Source organism: Harpegnathos saltator, unplaced genomic scaffold, assembly GCF_003227715.2.
Source record: "Harpegnathos saltator strain DR-91 unplaced genomic scaffold, Hsal_v8.6 scaffold456, whole genome shotgun sequence".
Classification (NCBI taxonomy): Eukaryota; Metazoa; Arthropoda; class Insecta; order Hymenoptera; family Formicidae; genus Harpegnathos; species Harpegnathos saltator.
Window position 1 is genome coordinate 409,369 of NW_020230268.1, and position 14,360 is coordinate 423,728.

The 14,360-nt window shown below is 35.0% G+C and overlaps 3 protein-coding genes and 2 long non-coding RNA genes across 10 annotated transcripts; 2 read left to right on the plus strand and 3 right to left on the minus strand.

Annotated features, from left to right (window-relative positions):
* Positions 1-146: 146 nt before the first annotated feature.
* LOC112589292 (uncharacterized) lies at positions 147-2,186 on the minus strand. Its single transcript, XM_025301909.1, has 5 exons — positions 2,105-2,186; positions 1,704-1,929; positions 422-538; positions 277-340; positions 147-209 (listed from the first exon to the last, which is right to left on the minus strand). The coding sequence occupies exons 1-4, from the start codon at positions 2,184-2,186 to the stop codon at positions 319-321; spliced, it is 447 nt and encodes a 148-aa protein (XP_025157694.1). The 3' UTR covers positions 147-209; positions 277-318.
* Positions 2,187-3,260: 1,074 nt separating this feature from the next.
* On the plus strand, positions 3,261-5,668 carry LOC105187721 (trihelix transcription factor GT-2-like). 3 transcript variants are annotated; one of them, XM_019843426.2, is made up of 6 exons: positions 3,261-3,410; positions 3,677-3,964; positions 4,065-4,336; positions 4,422-4,526; positions 4,653-4,785; positions 5,338-5,668. In XM_019843426.2, the coding sequence occupies exons 3-6, from the start codon at positions 4,089-4,091 to the stop codon at positions 5,608-5,610; spliced, it is 759 nt and encodes a 252-aa protein (XP_019698985.1). In that variant the 5' UTR covers positions 3,261-3,410; positions 3,677-3,964; positions 4,065-4,088; the 3' UTR covers positions 5,611-5,668. The 3 variants fall into 3 exon arrangements, with proteins under 3 accessions (XP_019698985.1, XP_011147005.2, XP_011147007.2); XM_011148703.3 differs by having other exon boundaries at positions 3,280-3,410; positions 3,682-3,964; XM_011148705.3 differs by having other exon boundaries at positions 3,280-3,410; positions 3,682-3,964; positions 4,653-4,789; positions 5,338-5,532.
* A 3,192-nt stretch (positions 5,669-8,860) lies between these two features.
* On the minus strand, positions 8,861-10,749 carry LOC105187718 (protein ALP1-like). 3 transcript variants are annotated; one of them, XM_025301889.1, is made up of 5 exons: positions 10,602-10,749; positions 10,433-10,497; positions 9,878-10,072; positions 9,562-9,786; positions 9,030-9,464 (listed from the first exon to the last, which is right to left on the minus strand). In XM_025301889.1, exons 2-5 carry the CDS (start codon positions 10,482-10,484, stop codon positions 9,055-9,057), a joined length of 882 nt encoding a protein of 293 aa, XP_025157674.1. In that variant the 5' UTR covers positions 10,485-10,497; positions 10,602-10,749; the 3' UTR covers positions 9,030-9,054. The 3 variants fall into 3 exon arrangements, with proteins under 3 accessions (XP_011147001.1, XP_025157674.1, XP_019698986.1); XM_019843427.2 differs by having other exon boundaries at positions 9,031-9,464; positions 9,878-10,135; XM_011148699.3 differs by lacking the exon at positions 10,602-10,749 and having other exon boundaries at positions 8,861-9,464; positions 9,571-9,786; positions 9,878-10,135; positions 10,297-10,442.
* A 14-nt stretch (positions 10,750-10,763) lies between these two features.
* LOC105187719 (uncharacterized) lies at positions 10,764-10,982 on the plus strand. The gene is made up of 2 exons (XR_850138.2): positions 10,764-10,863; positions 10,951-10,982. It is a non-coding gene; the product is annotated as an uncharacterized LOC105187719 (long non-coding RNA).
* Positions 10,983-11,317: 335 nt separating this feature from the next.
* LOC109504258 (uncharacterized) lies at positions 11,318-12,451 on the minus strand. Of its 2 annotated transcripts, none has more exons than XR_003113417.1 (3): positions 12,311-12,451; positions 11,968-12,234; positions 11,318-11,826 (listed from the first exon to the last, which is right to left on the minus strand). It is a non-coding gene; the product is annotated as an uncharacterized LOC109504258 (long non-coding RNA). The 2 variants fall into 2 exon arrangements; XR_003113418.1 differs by having other exon boundaries at positions 11,320-11,826; positions 11,968-12,223.
* Between the last annotated feature and the right edge of the window lie 1,909 nt (positions 12,452-14,360).

Here is a 14,360-nt window from a genome sequence, read left to right on the forward strand (position 1 = left end):
GTTAAATTTTTGAAGCTCTGTCAGAAATTTTGTGCGTATTTCTTGTTTATCATCACTTATTTTTTGTAACACGGCACAAATGGATTCTTTGACTGATTGCAAAGTAAGCGCCAATTTGCCATCTCGTACTTTTACTCTTGTATTTGTTAAAGAGGAGCAGCTGCTACCCGTCATTGATGATCTGCTGCTATTAGTCGATAATGTCGGAACTGAAACATTGCTCCTTGTTGGTGACGAATTGTTTCTCGATGACAAGAGATTTAAATTGGTACCTACAGTTACGAGATTCGGTGAATGTAGTACAGAAGAAATCTGCTCTTATTTCTCTTCATTCTCATTTCTATAATAGAAAACACTTTTAATTACTTATCTAAATGAAGACAAGAATTTAAAAATGTATTTTAGAGAGATCATTACTCACTCAGACAAATTTTGACAGACGTTTTGCAAAATTTCTTTTTGAGAAATAATTCCATTACGGCTAGCCACAATAAGTGGCACTCCACTATGACTTTTTCCAAATATTTTTATCATTTCTCTATAAGGAAAAGTATACAATCCATTAGTGATTAAATATATATACTTTAAATATTTCGAAAATAACAAAAAGAAAGCAAAAATATCAAAAAAGAAAGATGATTAAACTGCCCAAATAGACATAAAGATATCTTTTAGACTTTTAAAAGATATTTTGCTATGTTTCCAGATGTCTTGTATTTCTGAAAAAGATATTTTTTAGAGATTTAAAAGATACCTTATGCAACAAGTTAAGATATCTTTTACATATTTCGATGAAATATAAAAAAACATCTTACACTTTAAGACGTGATATTTTAAAACGTTTACAAATTTTATTTTAGATATCAGAAAATATACTTAAGTTATTTGAAAGATATTTAAGGACATATTAAGATCTAGAAAACATCGAGATCTTAAAGATATGTCATTATATTGGGTTGGCAACTAAGTGATTGCGGATTTTAAATAAGAATGAAAATTCAAAATTTTAAATTTGCTTTTTTAAATTTTTTTCAATGCATATATGCGATACATTGAGCTTCTCTGCAATATCACGTGTTGTACTATGACGATCTGAATCGATAATGGCCTTGATATGGGTCTCATCGACTTCAACTGGACGGCCAGATCGTTGAGCATTTTTCAATGAAAAATCACCAGAACGAAATCTGGCAAACCAATTTTGACACTGCCTTTCTTTCAAGGCTTCATTCCCATATACGGCACATAACTTCTTGTGTGCTTGCGATGCGTTCTTGCCTTTTCGGAAATAATACAATAAAATATGTCTGAAGTGCACGTCTTGCTCTTCCATTTTTAAATTGGGATAAAAACAAAACTAAAGAACTAATCGATATAATTTTTGTACTAAATGAAAGGTAGAAGTCCTAACAATAAGAAAAAATATAGGTTAGGTACTTTGAACACGTTAACGAAACAAAAGAAAATGTAAAATCCATCTGTCGACAAAATCCGCAATCACTTAGTTGCCAACCCAATAGATATCTTCAAGATATTTCTAAAAGATATCTTTTAGATATTTTTAAAAAATATCTTTTCTTAGAAAATATTTAAAACATATCTTTTAGATATCTTCAAAACTTTCATGTTTTCTGAGTATCAATTGAAAGTATTCCATTTAAAATTATGACACATACAAGAAACAGAATGAACATAAAACTTACTCTTCATATGGAAGAGGTTTTGTGCCTTTTCCAGAGCTGTTTTTTCCAGTGGTCCGTTTAATATGTATATCCCATTTCTTCTTCAATAATTTAAATTTATTTTTCATATGATTTTTGGTAGCATTTATATAACCTTTCTTTTGGAACGACTCTGCTAACACTTGAAACATAGCCTCCTTACTTTGATATTTCCGTTTTTGAAATTTTTTCTCATGTTCTTCATATTCTGAAAAAAATAACATTATACTTTTATGACTCTAAATAAAATGGCCATCACTGTTGAAAACACTGTTGAAAACACTGTTGAAAACAGAAATCATTCTCTTTTTCATTATCTGTCATAAGTTCCTTTTCTATAACTGTGGAAGAATCTGAGTTTATAATCGAAAAATCCAATGAACTCATAATTGTATCTGTATGCTGCATAGAGCTTGTTGCTGTAATGGAAGGACTTTCATGCAACTGAATACTGGAAGGACTCATCTTATTCATCAAAGGCACTGTGGTTAAGTATTATGTTAAGTCCGTTGTGTGAGTTACGGCAGAAGTATTTGGTGTTTGAGGCTTAACTAATTTAAATGACAATATTTTTGGCATGACTTTTATAGCTGAGTTCTTTGAAATCATAGATCCTGTTATTAAAGAATTAGCATTCGGGTGTGCTATCATAATTTTCTGATTAGATTCAGCCATTATGGATTGTTTGTCTTGCTGAAGACTATAACAAAAAAATCATTAATATTAAATACAATAGTTGTGTAAGTAAACACTTCTTAACTGATTAAAATAACTTTAAAATAAATAATGTTGGAATATATTAATCACAAATTACTGAATAATATGTCGTATGTAAAATATTACATTTTTGCTCACGTATTAATTCAAATAAAATATAAACATAAGTCACACAAATTGTTCGAAAATAAAATCACTTAACCTATTTTGAATTTACTGTTGGTTAATTAATTATAAAAATGCATATTTCAGCAGTCAACTAAAATCTTATGCAAGTCATTTTAAATACCTGAATATTTAATACACGTTTTCTTAATTTAGTCGTACTTTTCTGTATTCTTCTTCGCAAAAGTAAACTAATGATTGCGCATGCGCTCATGACAAAACTGTTTCTGCCCAAACTGCACCACCTCCGAAACTGGGGTAAATGGATCACACTCCTACTTGCTCCTTGAGGAATGCTCCAATGCGACGCGAACGCTTGGTCGCCATATAGTTTCCGGTGACGCAAACGGATTGGATCACATTGGGGCAAATAGAAGCATGTTGGAGTGTGCGACGCGAACAAACCTATTGTATTTAGGGCTTTACGACAAGTCGTAGGGTGCGTTCGGGGAGCATGCTATCACGCAACAAACGCTAACGCTGATAGATGCGTTCGGAGAAACTATAAGCAGCTTACGCTTTCGAGCTGCTCGAACGTTACTTGAGTGAATTTATCGTTACAATAGGTTTGTTCTTTTTCGACGAACTTTCTGCACTAGTGTGCATTAGTGCGAGGAGTGTACACTAACGCGTTCTTTTTTGTCGGAAATGACGTCAGTCGCCGTGTTCTTTTTCGAAGTGCAAAAGCATTCAGTGCAACAAGTTCACTGCACGATTGCACTGGGTCTTGAGCTAGTGCGGCCAGTTCAGTGCAGTAAAGCCTAACCTGTAACGTAACCTAAGGAAAAATTGCGAACATATAGAAAAGTTTGTCTCATAAAAAATATATTACATTTAATATTTATGGCAATTATTTGTTTTAACAGATACAACTCAAATGTGACTTGAATTATAATGTGTGTCGAAACTATTTTCTGTGTAACCTCCAAGAGATTTTAATTGTCGGGCTTTATTTAACAATTTTATTAACAATTAACAATGCTAATGTATGTATCATAATTCAAGTTATGGGAGCTATATCATATTAAAACAAATAATTACTATAATGATAAAATTGATCAATTGTAATCAAGTGCAGGTTAAGGTTGATGGAAAAATTATATCCATACAATTACATGACGGAAATAAAGAAAATGACGCTGTAGCCCTAAAGGAACAAAATACAGTACAAGCATTAACTTGGACCGATGAGAGCACCAAATTATTCTTAACTTTGTATAAAGACAAATATATATATATCTATAGATATATTTATTTATATGGAAAAAATATGGAGAACGAAGAAACGGCATACATAAAAAGGGATGAACAAGGAAATATTATAATAAATGAAAATAGGAATGTTACATGTATATCTATAGGTAAGAAAATTATATACAAGAAACTATATATATTATCTTTATATACATATATTGAAACCCAATTAAATGAATAGGTTTGTGATATATAATAAATTTACAGGTGGTACACAATTTGAAATAAATTATGACGAAATTAATTTCAATTGTAATCAAGTACAGGTTAATGTTGATGGATGATCTGTTTAAAAATAGAAAAATAGCTACCAAAAAGATATTATGGAACAGAATAGCATCACAAATGAATGATGAAGGATATAATGTAAGTGCAATACAAGTAGAAAATAAATATAAGTCTCTTGAACGAGCATACAAGAACATGATTTCGAATAACAAAAAAACAGGAAGAGGATGTATTTCGTGTCCGTATGAAGCGTAAGTATTTATATGATGTGTAAGTTAAATCTCAAATGTGTAAAAACGTATACATATGAAATAACATTGTATTAAATTGTTGCAGGGAATTGACAGATTTGTTAGGATCAAAACATAATATTGAACCATTGGTCCTATCTGGTAGACAAGGATTAATTTTAAAAAAGAACACGACAACAAACATATCTTTGTAAGTGTTTAAACCATTTTGCAATTGAGTGTATACAAATTAATATTTACCACAATGAAGTAAGTGGAAATACATGTCCATCTAGTGAAATTTTTATTTTACTTATTTATCATTTATTTACAACAGATCTGTGGATGATAATTCTGATAATTCCAATGATCCAGTGCAATTAACAGTAACGCCAAATACGATACAGTCCTACACAGAAGTAACTACACGGAATAATGCAATCGCTACTACAAACAATAATTCAAACCAATTAAGTATACAATAACAATTTTGACAATTTGGAAGTCCTACTAATTTTAAAAGCTTTCAACAATAAACTATTAGTTATAATAATGCATAATTCATAAGAAAATGAACCAATCAAAATACGTCATTAGATTCCTAAGAAGGAAATAAAAGACTCTGTGATTACTTCATTTTCTTATGTATTATGGATTGTTATAACTAACGGCTTATTGCAGAAAGTTTTTTAAGCGGAGAGCATAGATTTCTGCATAACGCATTACGCGTAATAAAGAAATTTATTCTATAAACAAAATCCTTTATTTCTATCCCCGAACGGAAATAAAGGTCCCTGATTCGTGTATTTCTTTTATGCAGAAGTCTGCAACCGGACTTTTGAGATACGATGTACGTGCGAAAATTAACCAATAAGAATACTATACTCCGTATATTATATACGTATATTCGTATGCGTGTCATATGCGATATGTTGTTAATCGAGCCCCTGCGTGCTCCTTGCCTTATTTATCCTATTAATTTAATATCCTTGTAACATAATTTAAACTTATATGTTATACAGATATCGGTAAAGAAATCTGGAAGAAAGGAAATGGGCCCTACAGCAAGATTTTTGGACAGTTGTCAGAAAAGTATGGAAATACTTACTTCTAATATTCAGAAAGAAAAAGCTTCTAAAGATGAATTGTACCAGCAAATGTTAGCTGAGTACAGTAAAATGAGAAACGCATATGAAGAATGTGTCACACAATTAATAACAGCAAATAAATTAAGAGAAGAAAAGAATCGACTGTTAAAAGAAATCTTCTTAGATTTTTCCAAAGAAAAAGAATAATTATAAGTTTTGTAACGAGGAGTTTTACCCCCGTTACCATCGTGTGACGGCGACCACCGATCGTCACACGATCGCGAGAAATCATCGCTAAGCGCCCGGCAACACCTATGCCGCGGCAACCCGCCAGACCGCCGGAAAAAGCCGAATTCTGCGAAGCGGTCGGGGAAGATCGGTCCCCCCAGAAAGGGGTAATTCGCGGAAATCGCATGCGCGACTTTCCGGGAAATCGGGGGGAACTAATCCCCCGATTATCGGCCACCGATCGTCGAGAGGAATTTAGGGTATAAAACCCGCTCTCGACGAGAGATCGAGGCAGACCGTGAGAGACAGTGAATCCACCAGATCAGCTACCAAGGAGAGCTCCAGCGAGAATCGTGAAGAGAAGTCAACGAGAAGGCAAGGCATCCGCCGGTGAGTAAAGCTTCCACACCGTACCGAACCACCGGGAACTTTTACAAGACCCGGCAGCCGAGCCTCGTCGGCCGATCAGGCATCGCAACTTTACCGTACTTGTCCGTCTGTGTCGGCAGCAGTTAGCCACCGACATAGAATATCTCTAAGTCTCCGTTCGCGAGATTACCGTATTCGTCCGTCTGTGTCGGCAGCAGTTAGCCACCGACACGGAATAATTCTAAGTCTCTGTTCGCGAATTTACCGTATTCGTCCGTCTGTGTCGGCAGCAGTTAGCCACCGACACAGAATATTTCTAAGTATCTGTTTCCGAACGAACGGCCGCAGTTAGCCGCCGTTCCGCGATTTCTAAGTGTACGTCCGTCTGTGTCGGCAGCAGTTAGCCACCGGCACAGAATATTTCTAAGTATCTGTTCGCGAATTTACCGTGCCCGTCCGTCTGTGTCGGCAGCAGTTAGCTACCGACACAGAATATTTCTAAGTATCCGTTCGCGGATTTATACGTGCTCGTCCGTCTGTGTCGGCAGCAGTTAGCCACCAGCACAGAATATTTCTAGGTATCTGTTTGCGGATTTATACGTGCTCGTCCGTCTGTGTCGGCGACCGTGGCCACCGACATCGAATATTTTCTAAGTTCCTGTGCGCGGATACCAGTGCTCGTTCGTCCGTGTCGGCAGCAGTTAGCCACCGACATAGAATAATTTCGAAGTTCTGTTCGTGAATATAAGTGCTCGTCTGTCTGTGTCGGCAGCAGTTAGCCACCGACACAGAATATTTCTAAGTATCTGTTCGCGGATTCATACGTGCTCGTCCGTCTGTGTCGGCAGCAGTTAGCCACCGGCACAGGATATTTCTAAGTATCTGTTCGCCGATTTACAAGTGTTCGTCCGTCTGCATCGGCGGCCGTTGGCCACCGACGTAGAATATTCCCGAAGCATCGGTTCACGGAATTATCAGTGCTTGTCCGACTTTGTGACCGTGGTACGCTGCCCGAAATAAACCACCTCCCGCTTATCCAAAGAACAGCTGGCGTAAGTCGCCCTCAACAGGACTCGTGGCCGAGGACGTCGGACCGCCAAGAGGCCGCGGAACATCCCCTCTGATCCCGCGGATAGGGGACCATCCTTGCGGCTACGCAGGAAGCACGGGCACTAAGGAACGGACATCGCCGATGCCACACCGGGCCAGCGAGCCGCCCACATACTTATATATATATATATATATATTATATAGCATCGAACGTCTTTTAAATAAACGGGGGCGCCTTGCGGGACGCACCCAACTTGTTAATACAGAAACGCTGAACACACATTTCTTCCGAGAAGCTACCTTGAATTAGCCCTTCACCCGAGTAACGCACCGACGCGGCGGCGAGCGAGGCGTCGCGGAAGCGGCGAGCCAGGCGCGACGGTGGAGCGACCGATCGCACCGAACCCCGCGGGCGTTACCGTTACAGTTTTAATGTAAGAGAGATTTGAGTATTAGTGAATTACTTAAAATTTAATATCAGTTTATATAGAAAAAGTTTATTGTTAAAAAATATATCTTTTTTTAGTTTAAGAGAATGTTTTATTGGGTGAGTGCAAAAGTTCGTGCGGAGTTTCAATAGATGGAGTTATAAGCGTCGTAAAGTGTTGTCATTAATACTTCCATCTACATATTATATAACGTTGGAAAGGTGACGTCTTCAGCTGTTATTAAAAAAAAAATCATTTGTTTTCGTACAAACTGCTTCGAGAAATATCACTTTAAAAATGAGTATCGATAAGGTGCATTTACGGCATTTTATGCTTTACGAGCTTCGGAAAGGAATAAACGTTGCCGCAGCCGTAAAAAACATTCAGGATGTTTATCAGGATGAAGCACCAGCTAAACGAACTGTGGAAAAATGGTTTGCTAAATTTCGGCGAGGAGAATTTAACCTTGAAGACGAGCCACGCTCTGGTCGACCTTCTGACATTGATGACGATGTTTTGCGTACTTTAGTGCTCAATAATCCGCGAATTTCAACAGAAGAAGTTGCTACAGCACTAAACGTTGACCGATCAACCGCTTTTCGGCGTTTAAAAAAGATAGGATTCGATTTGAAGCTCGATATATGGGTGCCCCATTTGCTGACCGAGAAGAACAAAATCAAGCGAATTTCTGCAGCCGTTTCTTTACTCGGGCGGCTCAATAACGAGTCGTTTTTGGATCGACTAGTGACGGACGATGAGAAATGGGTCCTCTACAACAATGTTCAGCGCAAACGGACATGGAAACAATCAGGTGAGCATGGTGACGCAATGCCAAAGGCCAGTTTGCACCCGATGAAGGTGATGCTCTCTGTTTGGTGGGATTGCAAGGGCATAATCTATTTCGAGCTTCTCCCCGCTGGCGAAACGATTGATTCGGACAAGTACTGTCGCCAATTAACCAATCTGAATCGAGAAATAAAAGAGAAACGTCCGATTTTGTCAAATCGCAAGGGAGTCGTCTCTCATCACGACAACGCCAGACCACACGTTTCGAAAAAGACGCTGCGCAAACTGAAGAGCCTGAAATGGGATGTCTTAACGCATCCACCGTATTCTCCTGATATCGCACCATCTGACTATCACTTGTTTCGGTCATTGCAAAATTATTTAAATGGAAAAAACTTTGACTCTTTGGAGGCCTTAAAAAACGGCGTCTCTTCATTCTTCGAATCTAAACCGCGCAGTTTTTATGACCGAGGCATCCGTATGCTGCCAGAACGTTGGGAAAGATTATAGAAAACGATGGAGAATATATCATTGATTGAATAAAGATTTTTGTTTGCCTAATCACTGTGTGACTTTTACTCACAAACTCCGCACGAACTTTTGCACTCACCCAATAGTTTCAGAAACTGTGATACTTATCAGTATTAGGTAAAAAGTTTTTGTTGTGAAGAAAAAAAATAATATATGAATGATAATATAGAAGTTACTTTTGTAATAAGGTATAATAAAGTAAATTTGATATATTTGTGTAACATTATATTTATTATCACTTATTTCTGCAGATATTTTATTATGTAGACAGTAAACGACATAACTCATCACGGATAGCCATTCCATTTTCTGCATCTCTGGGTATATTATTGTCTATTTCAATTTGTTGGTTTTGAGCTGCGATGTCTGGATATTCATTATTTAAAGGTGCTTCAAACATTTCTAATTTATGCATATCTGCTATATTATGCAACACACAACAGGCATGTACGACTTGCACCATTCGTACCATATTTCTTAATTTTAAATGATACAACTGCCTAAAGCGCTGTTTTAGACATCCGAATGTATTTTCAATTATTATTCTACAGGAACTTAATCTCCGATTAAAATTTCTTTGTGCCTGTGTTAGGTGCCCATTGTCTTTATATGGTGTTATCAATTGTTTTAAACAAGGGTATGCACTGTCACCCAGTAAGATATAAGTGTCTGTAAAAAGATTTATAATGAAATGTTAATTCTTATAATTGTATTTCTTAATGTTTTATTTTTATATACACATATATATATATATATATATACATACATTTCTTACCTCCGCAAAGTTCATGAAGATCATCGTAAATCGGTGAATTTTTAAACACTCTCGCGTCATGTACTGAACCTGGAAATCCAATAAAAACATCCATAAATTTCATTGCATGATTTACAGTTCCCTGAACGTGTATTGAAAAATATTGTTTTCTATTGATATATGAATCAGGATCTTCTGATGGTCGATCAATTCGAACATGAGAGCCATCAATGGCACCTGGTGAAAAAATATCATATATAATGTAATACGTACATACACATGTTTATATTAAAAAATTTAAGAATATAGAAATGAAAGTGTATATTACCTATTACATTAGGGAATCCTTTTGCTGCTTCATAAAAAGTTGCAGTTCTTATTTTCTCATCTAATGTGGGATATTTTATAATATTAGACGCAAGAAGCATTATAAAATTAGTTACTCTACTAATAACCTTGTGTAAAGCACTAATTGTTATGCCGAATCTATCTGCCACATCTCTATATGAAGCACTCTCATGGCCTATAAACCATAAATAGGTTAATATATGTTTTTCAGCTGTTATTTTTGGATGCCCCATAAGATCTACAACGTAATACATAGCAAATTATGGATATTGTAACATTGTAACTATTTCTATAAAACGCATTTTTTCCTCACTCTTCTACATATTTTATAGTTTAAATAATCTTTTTTTGTACTAATAAAAATGAAGAACAATCAAAATATTTTTTTATAATATTTACTTTCCATAGAGATAAATATCTCAGATACTCTGAATTGATCTATGAGATCATATGTTACCCGCCGTGATAGGCGGAAATGCATAATAAAATCAATGTTATTGTAATTAATTACAATACGTTCGATATAATTATTTACTTTCACATGTTGTATTCTTTCGATCACTCCCAGGATTGGATGTAATATACATAATGCGTTTTCATCTACAAACAGCCAATATATGAAGATTACAATTAGGTTAGAGTAAAGATAATACATATTAGTAATAATTATAAATTGTTACTATATTTTTTTAATTGTGTATTACCATCATCATCTTCAACCACATTTGGTTTTAACAGCGGTATTATGAAAAATCCTCTTCATCTGACAAATCAAACATCGCTACGTAATGCGCCATTATTACACACTTTAGTGTTTTTTTACCCGTATGTTGTACTTCTGCACTAATATGAACCAACTCGTACTCGCCTGCTCTGTTCAGTTCTAGTTCAGTTCAGTTCTAGTGCAGTTTTCGTGCAGCGAAAAAAAACAAACCTAAGATGAAAAAGAGAACATACCAAAAAAATGTAAGATTAATATATATTTTATTATACATGTGTACGTATAAAGTGAATGATACTGTATAAACGCATATTTTATACTTATGATTTTAGGTAACAATAGGAGAAAGTTAAATACTATAATAGAAAAATGTATATCAGATAACAAGGAAGAAAGAAAAAAAAGAACTGAGATTAGAGATCAGCAACATAAAGAAAAAATGGATGTTTTCACACGTTTGGAAAACTTAATACAGCAAATACAATGTACAACAGATCTTATGTTAAAAACAATTTATGTATGTTAGGATCATATAGCAAGTAAGAAAATAAAACACGTGGTGTATAATATTAATTTTATAAATTCTCAATTATGTTTATTATAAAATGTTAACGTACATAAGAAATAAAAAAGAAATTTTAATATGTCGATGAAAAATATGTTTTCTTCTACTTCTTCTTCTTCTTCTAATACTTATATTAATTATTTGATAATAAATACATAATAGCATTCCTTTTCTCTGTTCCTTCTCTTTGTACATCGTTATCTAATTGCGGTTGTGCTATATTGGGTTCATTAATAATTACAGGAATGTCTATTAAGTCATTTTTCAACAAGCATATATTATGTAGAATGCAACAGGAAATAATATATTTTGCAATTAGGTGTGCTCTTTGCATTGGCAATGTGTCCAGAATGCTTCGGAAACGGCCTTTTAATAAGCCTAATGATCGTGCTACAATCATTCTGGCAACAGAGAGACGTTGCTTGAAATGTATTTGACCTTCAGTTAAGTGACCATTGTCTTTAAATGGCACCATAACATATTTTGTGAGTTTGTATGCTGCATCACCTAATATATGACTGTTATGCGGAAAATTTTCGTCAGTGCTTTCCACATTGGATAACCTAAATACGCGCATGTCATGTACAGACCCAACTTGTTCTACATAACAATGGATAAATCGAAGTTGTGCATCACATATGACCTAGAATATAATTACATATAAGAATAATAAAAATTATATTATTACAATAGCATAACTGGATTTAAATAAACATATATGAATTTATATTTATAAAAGTCAATTTATATTAATATTGAAATATTATAAATAATTATTTCTTACTTGCAATTGGATAGAGTGAAATCCTTTCCTGTTTACATAAGAATCATTGTTGTCATGTGGTGCAATAATTTTTATATGAGTCCCATTTATCGCACCAATAACATTTGGGAAAGCATATAAATGTTCTATTTTTCCATACAATTTTTTGCTTCTTCCGTACTTGGCCAATGAATAAATGTTCCGACTTTTTTGTATAAGGCATTTATCACTCTATGTACACTTCGCCATGCAGTAGCTTTCCTTACGTTAAATCGATCTGAAACACATCTGAGCATAGTGTATTTGTTAAATATACATAACACACATTTGATTATAATTACATTACTTATACGAATGTATTTACCTATAGGAATTTGGTGTAGCCATCATCCAAATAGCAAGAAGTAATTGTTTTTCAAAAGATATTGGTTGTCTACCAGATCTTTTGCTTTGTCTACAGAGCATTGGTCTTAATAATTCTAATATAAATCGAAAAGTATTTTGTTTCAACCTAAAATAAAACAATATATATATATATATATATATATGATTATTTCGTATTTTTTCTTTTGAATATTTAAAGTTAATAATAAATAAATAAATGTTACAAAATCTATTACAATTGTAGATGGAAAGTTTTGTTATTGTTGTTAGAAATTTATATAAACATATATTTTCATCGCATCTATATTTTTATATATCTAATCAATCTAAAATTATAAAATTTTATTTTTCATTTACTCACCGAAAGTGCATTTGGAACTCTTCATCTGTATAAAACGGCACTTCCAAGCCTTTCAGTGTTCTAATAAATAATGATAAATTTTACTTGTAAAAATTTGTTATTTTATTAAAAAATTTTTCGAACGAAAGTTGCATGAAGGACTTGAAGGACGACACATGACGAAAATGTGGACTTGACCTTGAGTGACCTTGTCAAAATCAGGCCAAGGTCATTAATGTTTTTTTAAATAGAAACTAGAATTTTTTATTACATATTCTTGTAGCTTATCTCGAGAGCTTTCCAAAACACTCTAACAAAGTTACATTTCATTGAGTACTTTCCGAGTTATGAGGCTTGGAAGTTAAGGCAAGACCGATCACTGATCCGATCAATTAAGGCAAGATCAATTCGAATATGTTTTTAGCCGTTAATAAGTCTTGACCTTAGAAGTATGAAATAAAACCTCCTTGCTTTTATTACAATATCCTGTAAGTTAACAAATATTCTTCACACATACAAACATAGTATTATTATATTTTTATTGAGTAGTGCACTGAACAACTATGACATTGTTCTGAGAGTTTCCTCATTTAGAGCGACGACACAAATATATTTTATGAATTTTTTTTCGCGCAGATAGAAAATTTCACGGATGTATTAGGAGCGCAAAAAAGTTCTGAGCATTTTTTTTGCAGAATTCAAAATTTATTTAAAAACAAACAAAACTATATTAATCAACGAAATATTCCCCGTTTGCATCGATGACCTTTTGCCATCTTTCGGGCAGCTTGCGAATTTCCTGATGGTAGAAGCTCACCGGCTTCGAGGCGATAAAGTCATCAATGCATTTTCGTATCTCTTCAAGTGTCACAAAATGTGTATCAGCCAAGAAATGCTGCAGAGACCGGAGTAGGTAGTAATCGGAAGGCCCCATGTCTGGGCTCTACGCTGCGTGCGGGAAAAGTTCCCAGCCTAACGCAAAGATATGGTCTTGAGTCATTTTCGCAACATGTGGTCGGGCATTGTCATGAAGCAGTATCACTTTACGACGTCCTTTGCCAGTAAATGGCCTCTTTTCTTCAAACGCATCGCTCAAATTGCTCAATTGTTGCTGATAGCGATCTGCCGTTACTGTTTCACTCGGCTGTAACAACTCGTAATACAATACACCTTTCCAATCCCACCATATGCAAAGCAAAACCTTCTTGGCGTGGATATTGGTCTTTGGCGTCGATATCGAAGATTGACCAGGGTCAACCCATGATTTTTTACGCTTCGGATTATCATAAAGTATCCACTTTTCATCACCTGTAATGATTTGGTGCAGAAAATCCTTTTTCCGGAACCTTGAAAGCAAAGTGAGTGCCGTGTCACGCCGTCGATTTTTGTTGTCTTCGGACAGTGCATGCGGAACCCATCTGCCTTCCTTTTAAACTTTTTCCATTGCATGTAAACGTGTGGAAATGGCTTGTCGCGTAACGCCAAGTTGCTCTGCAAACTCCTTTTCAGTTTGTGCAGAGTTTATATCCAACAATGCTTGCAGTTCGTCCGTTTCAATCTTTTGAGGGCGTCCAGCACGCGGTTCATCTTCAAGACTGAAATCTCCTTGGCGAAATTTTTTATACCACTTTTTACACGTAGCATAACTTACAGCGTTCTCTCCATATGCAACACAGATCATTTCAGTGGC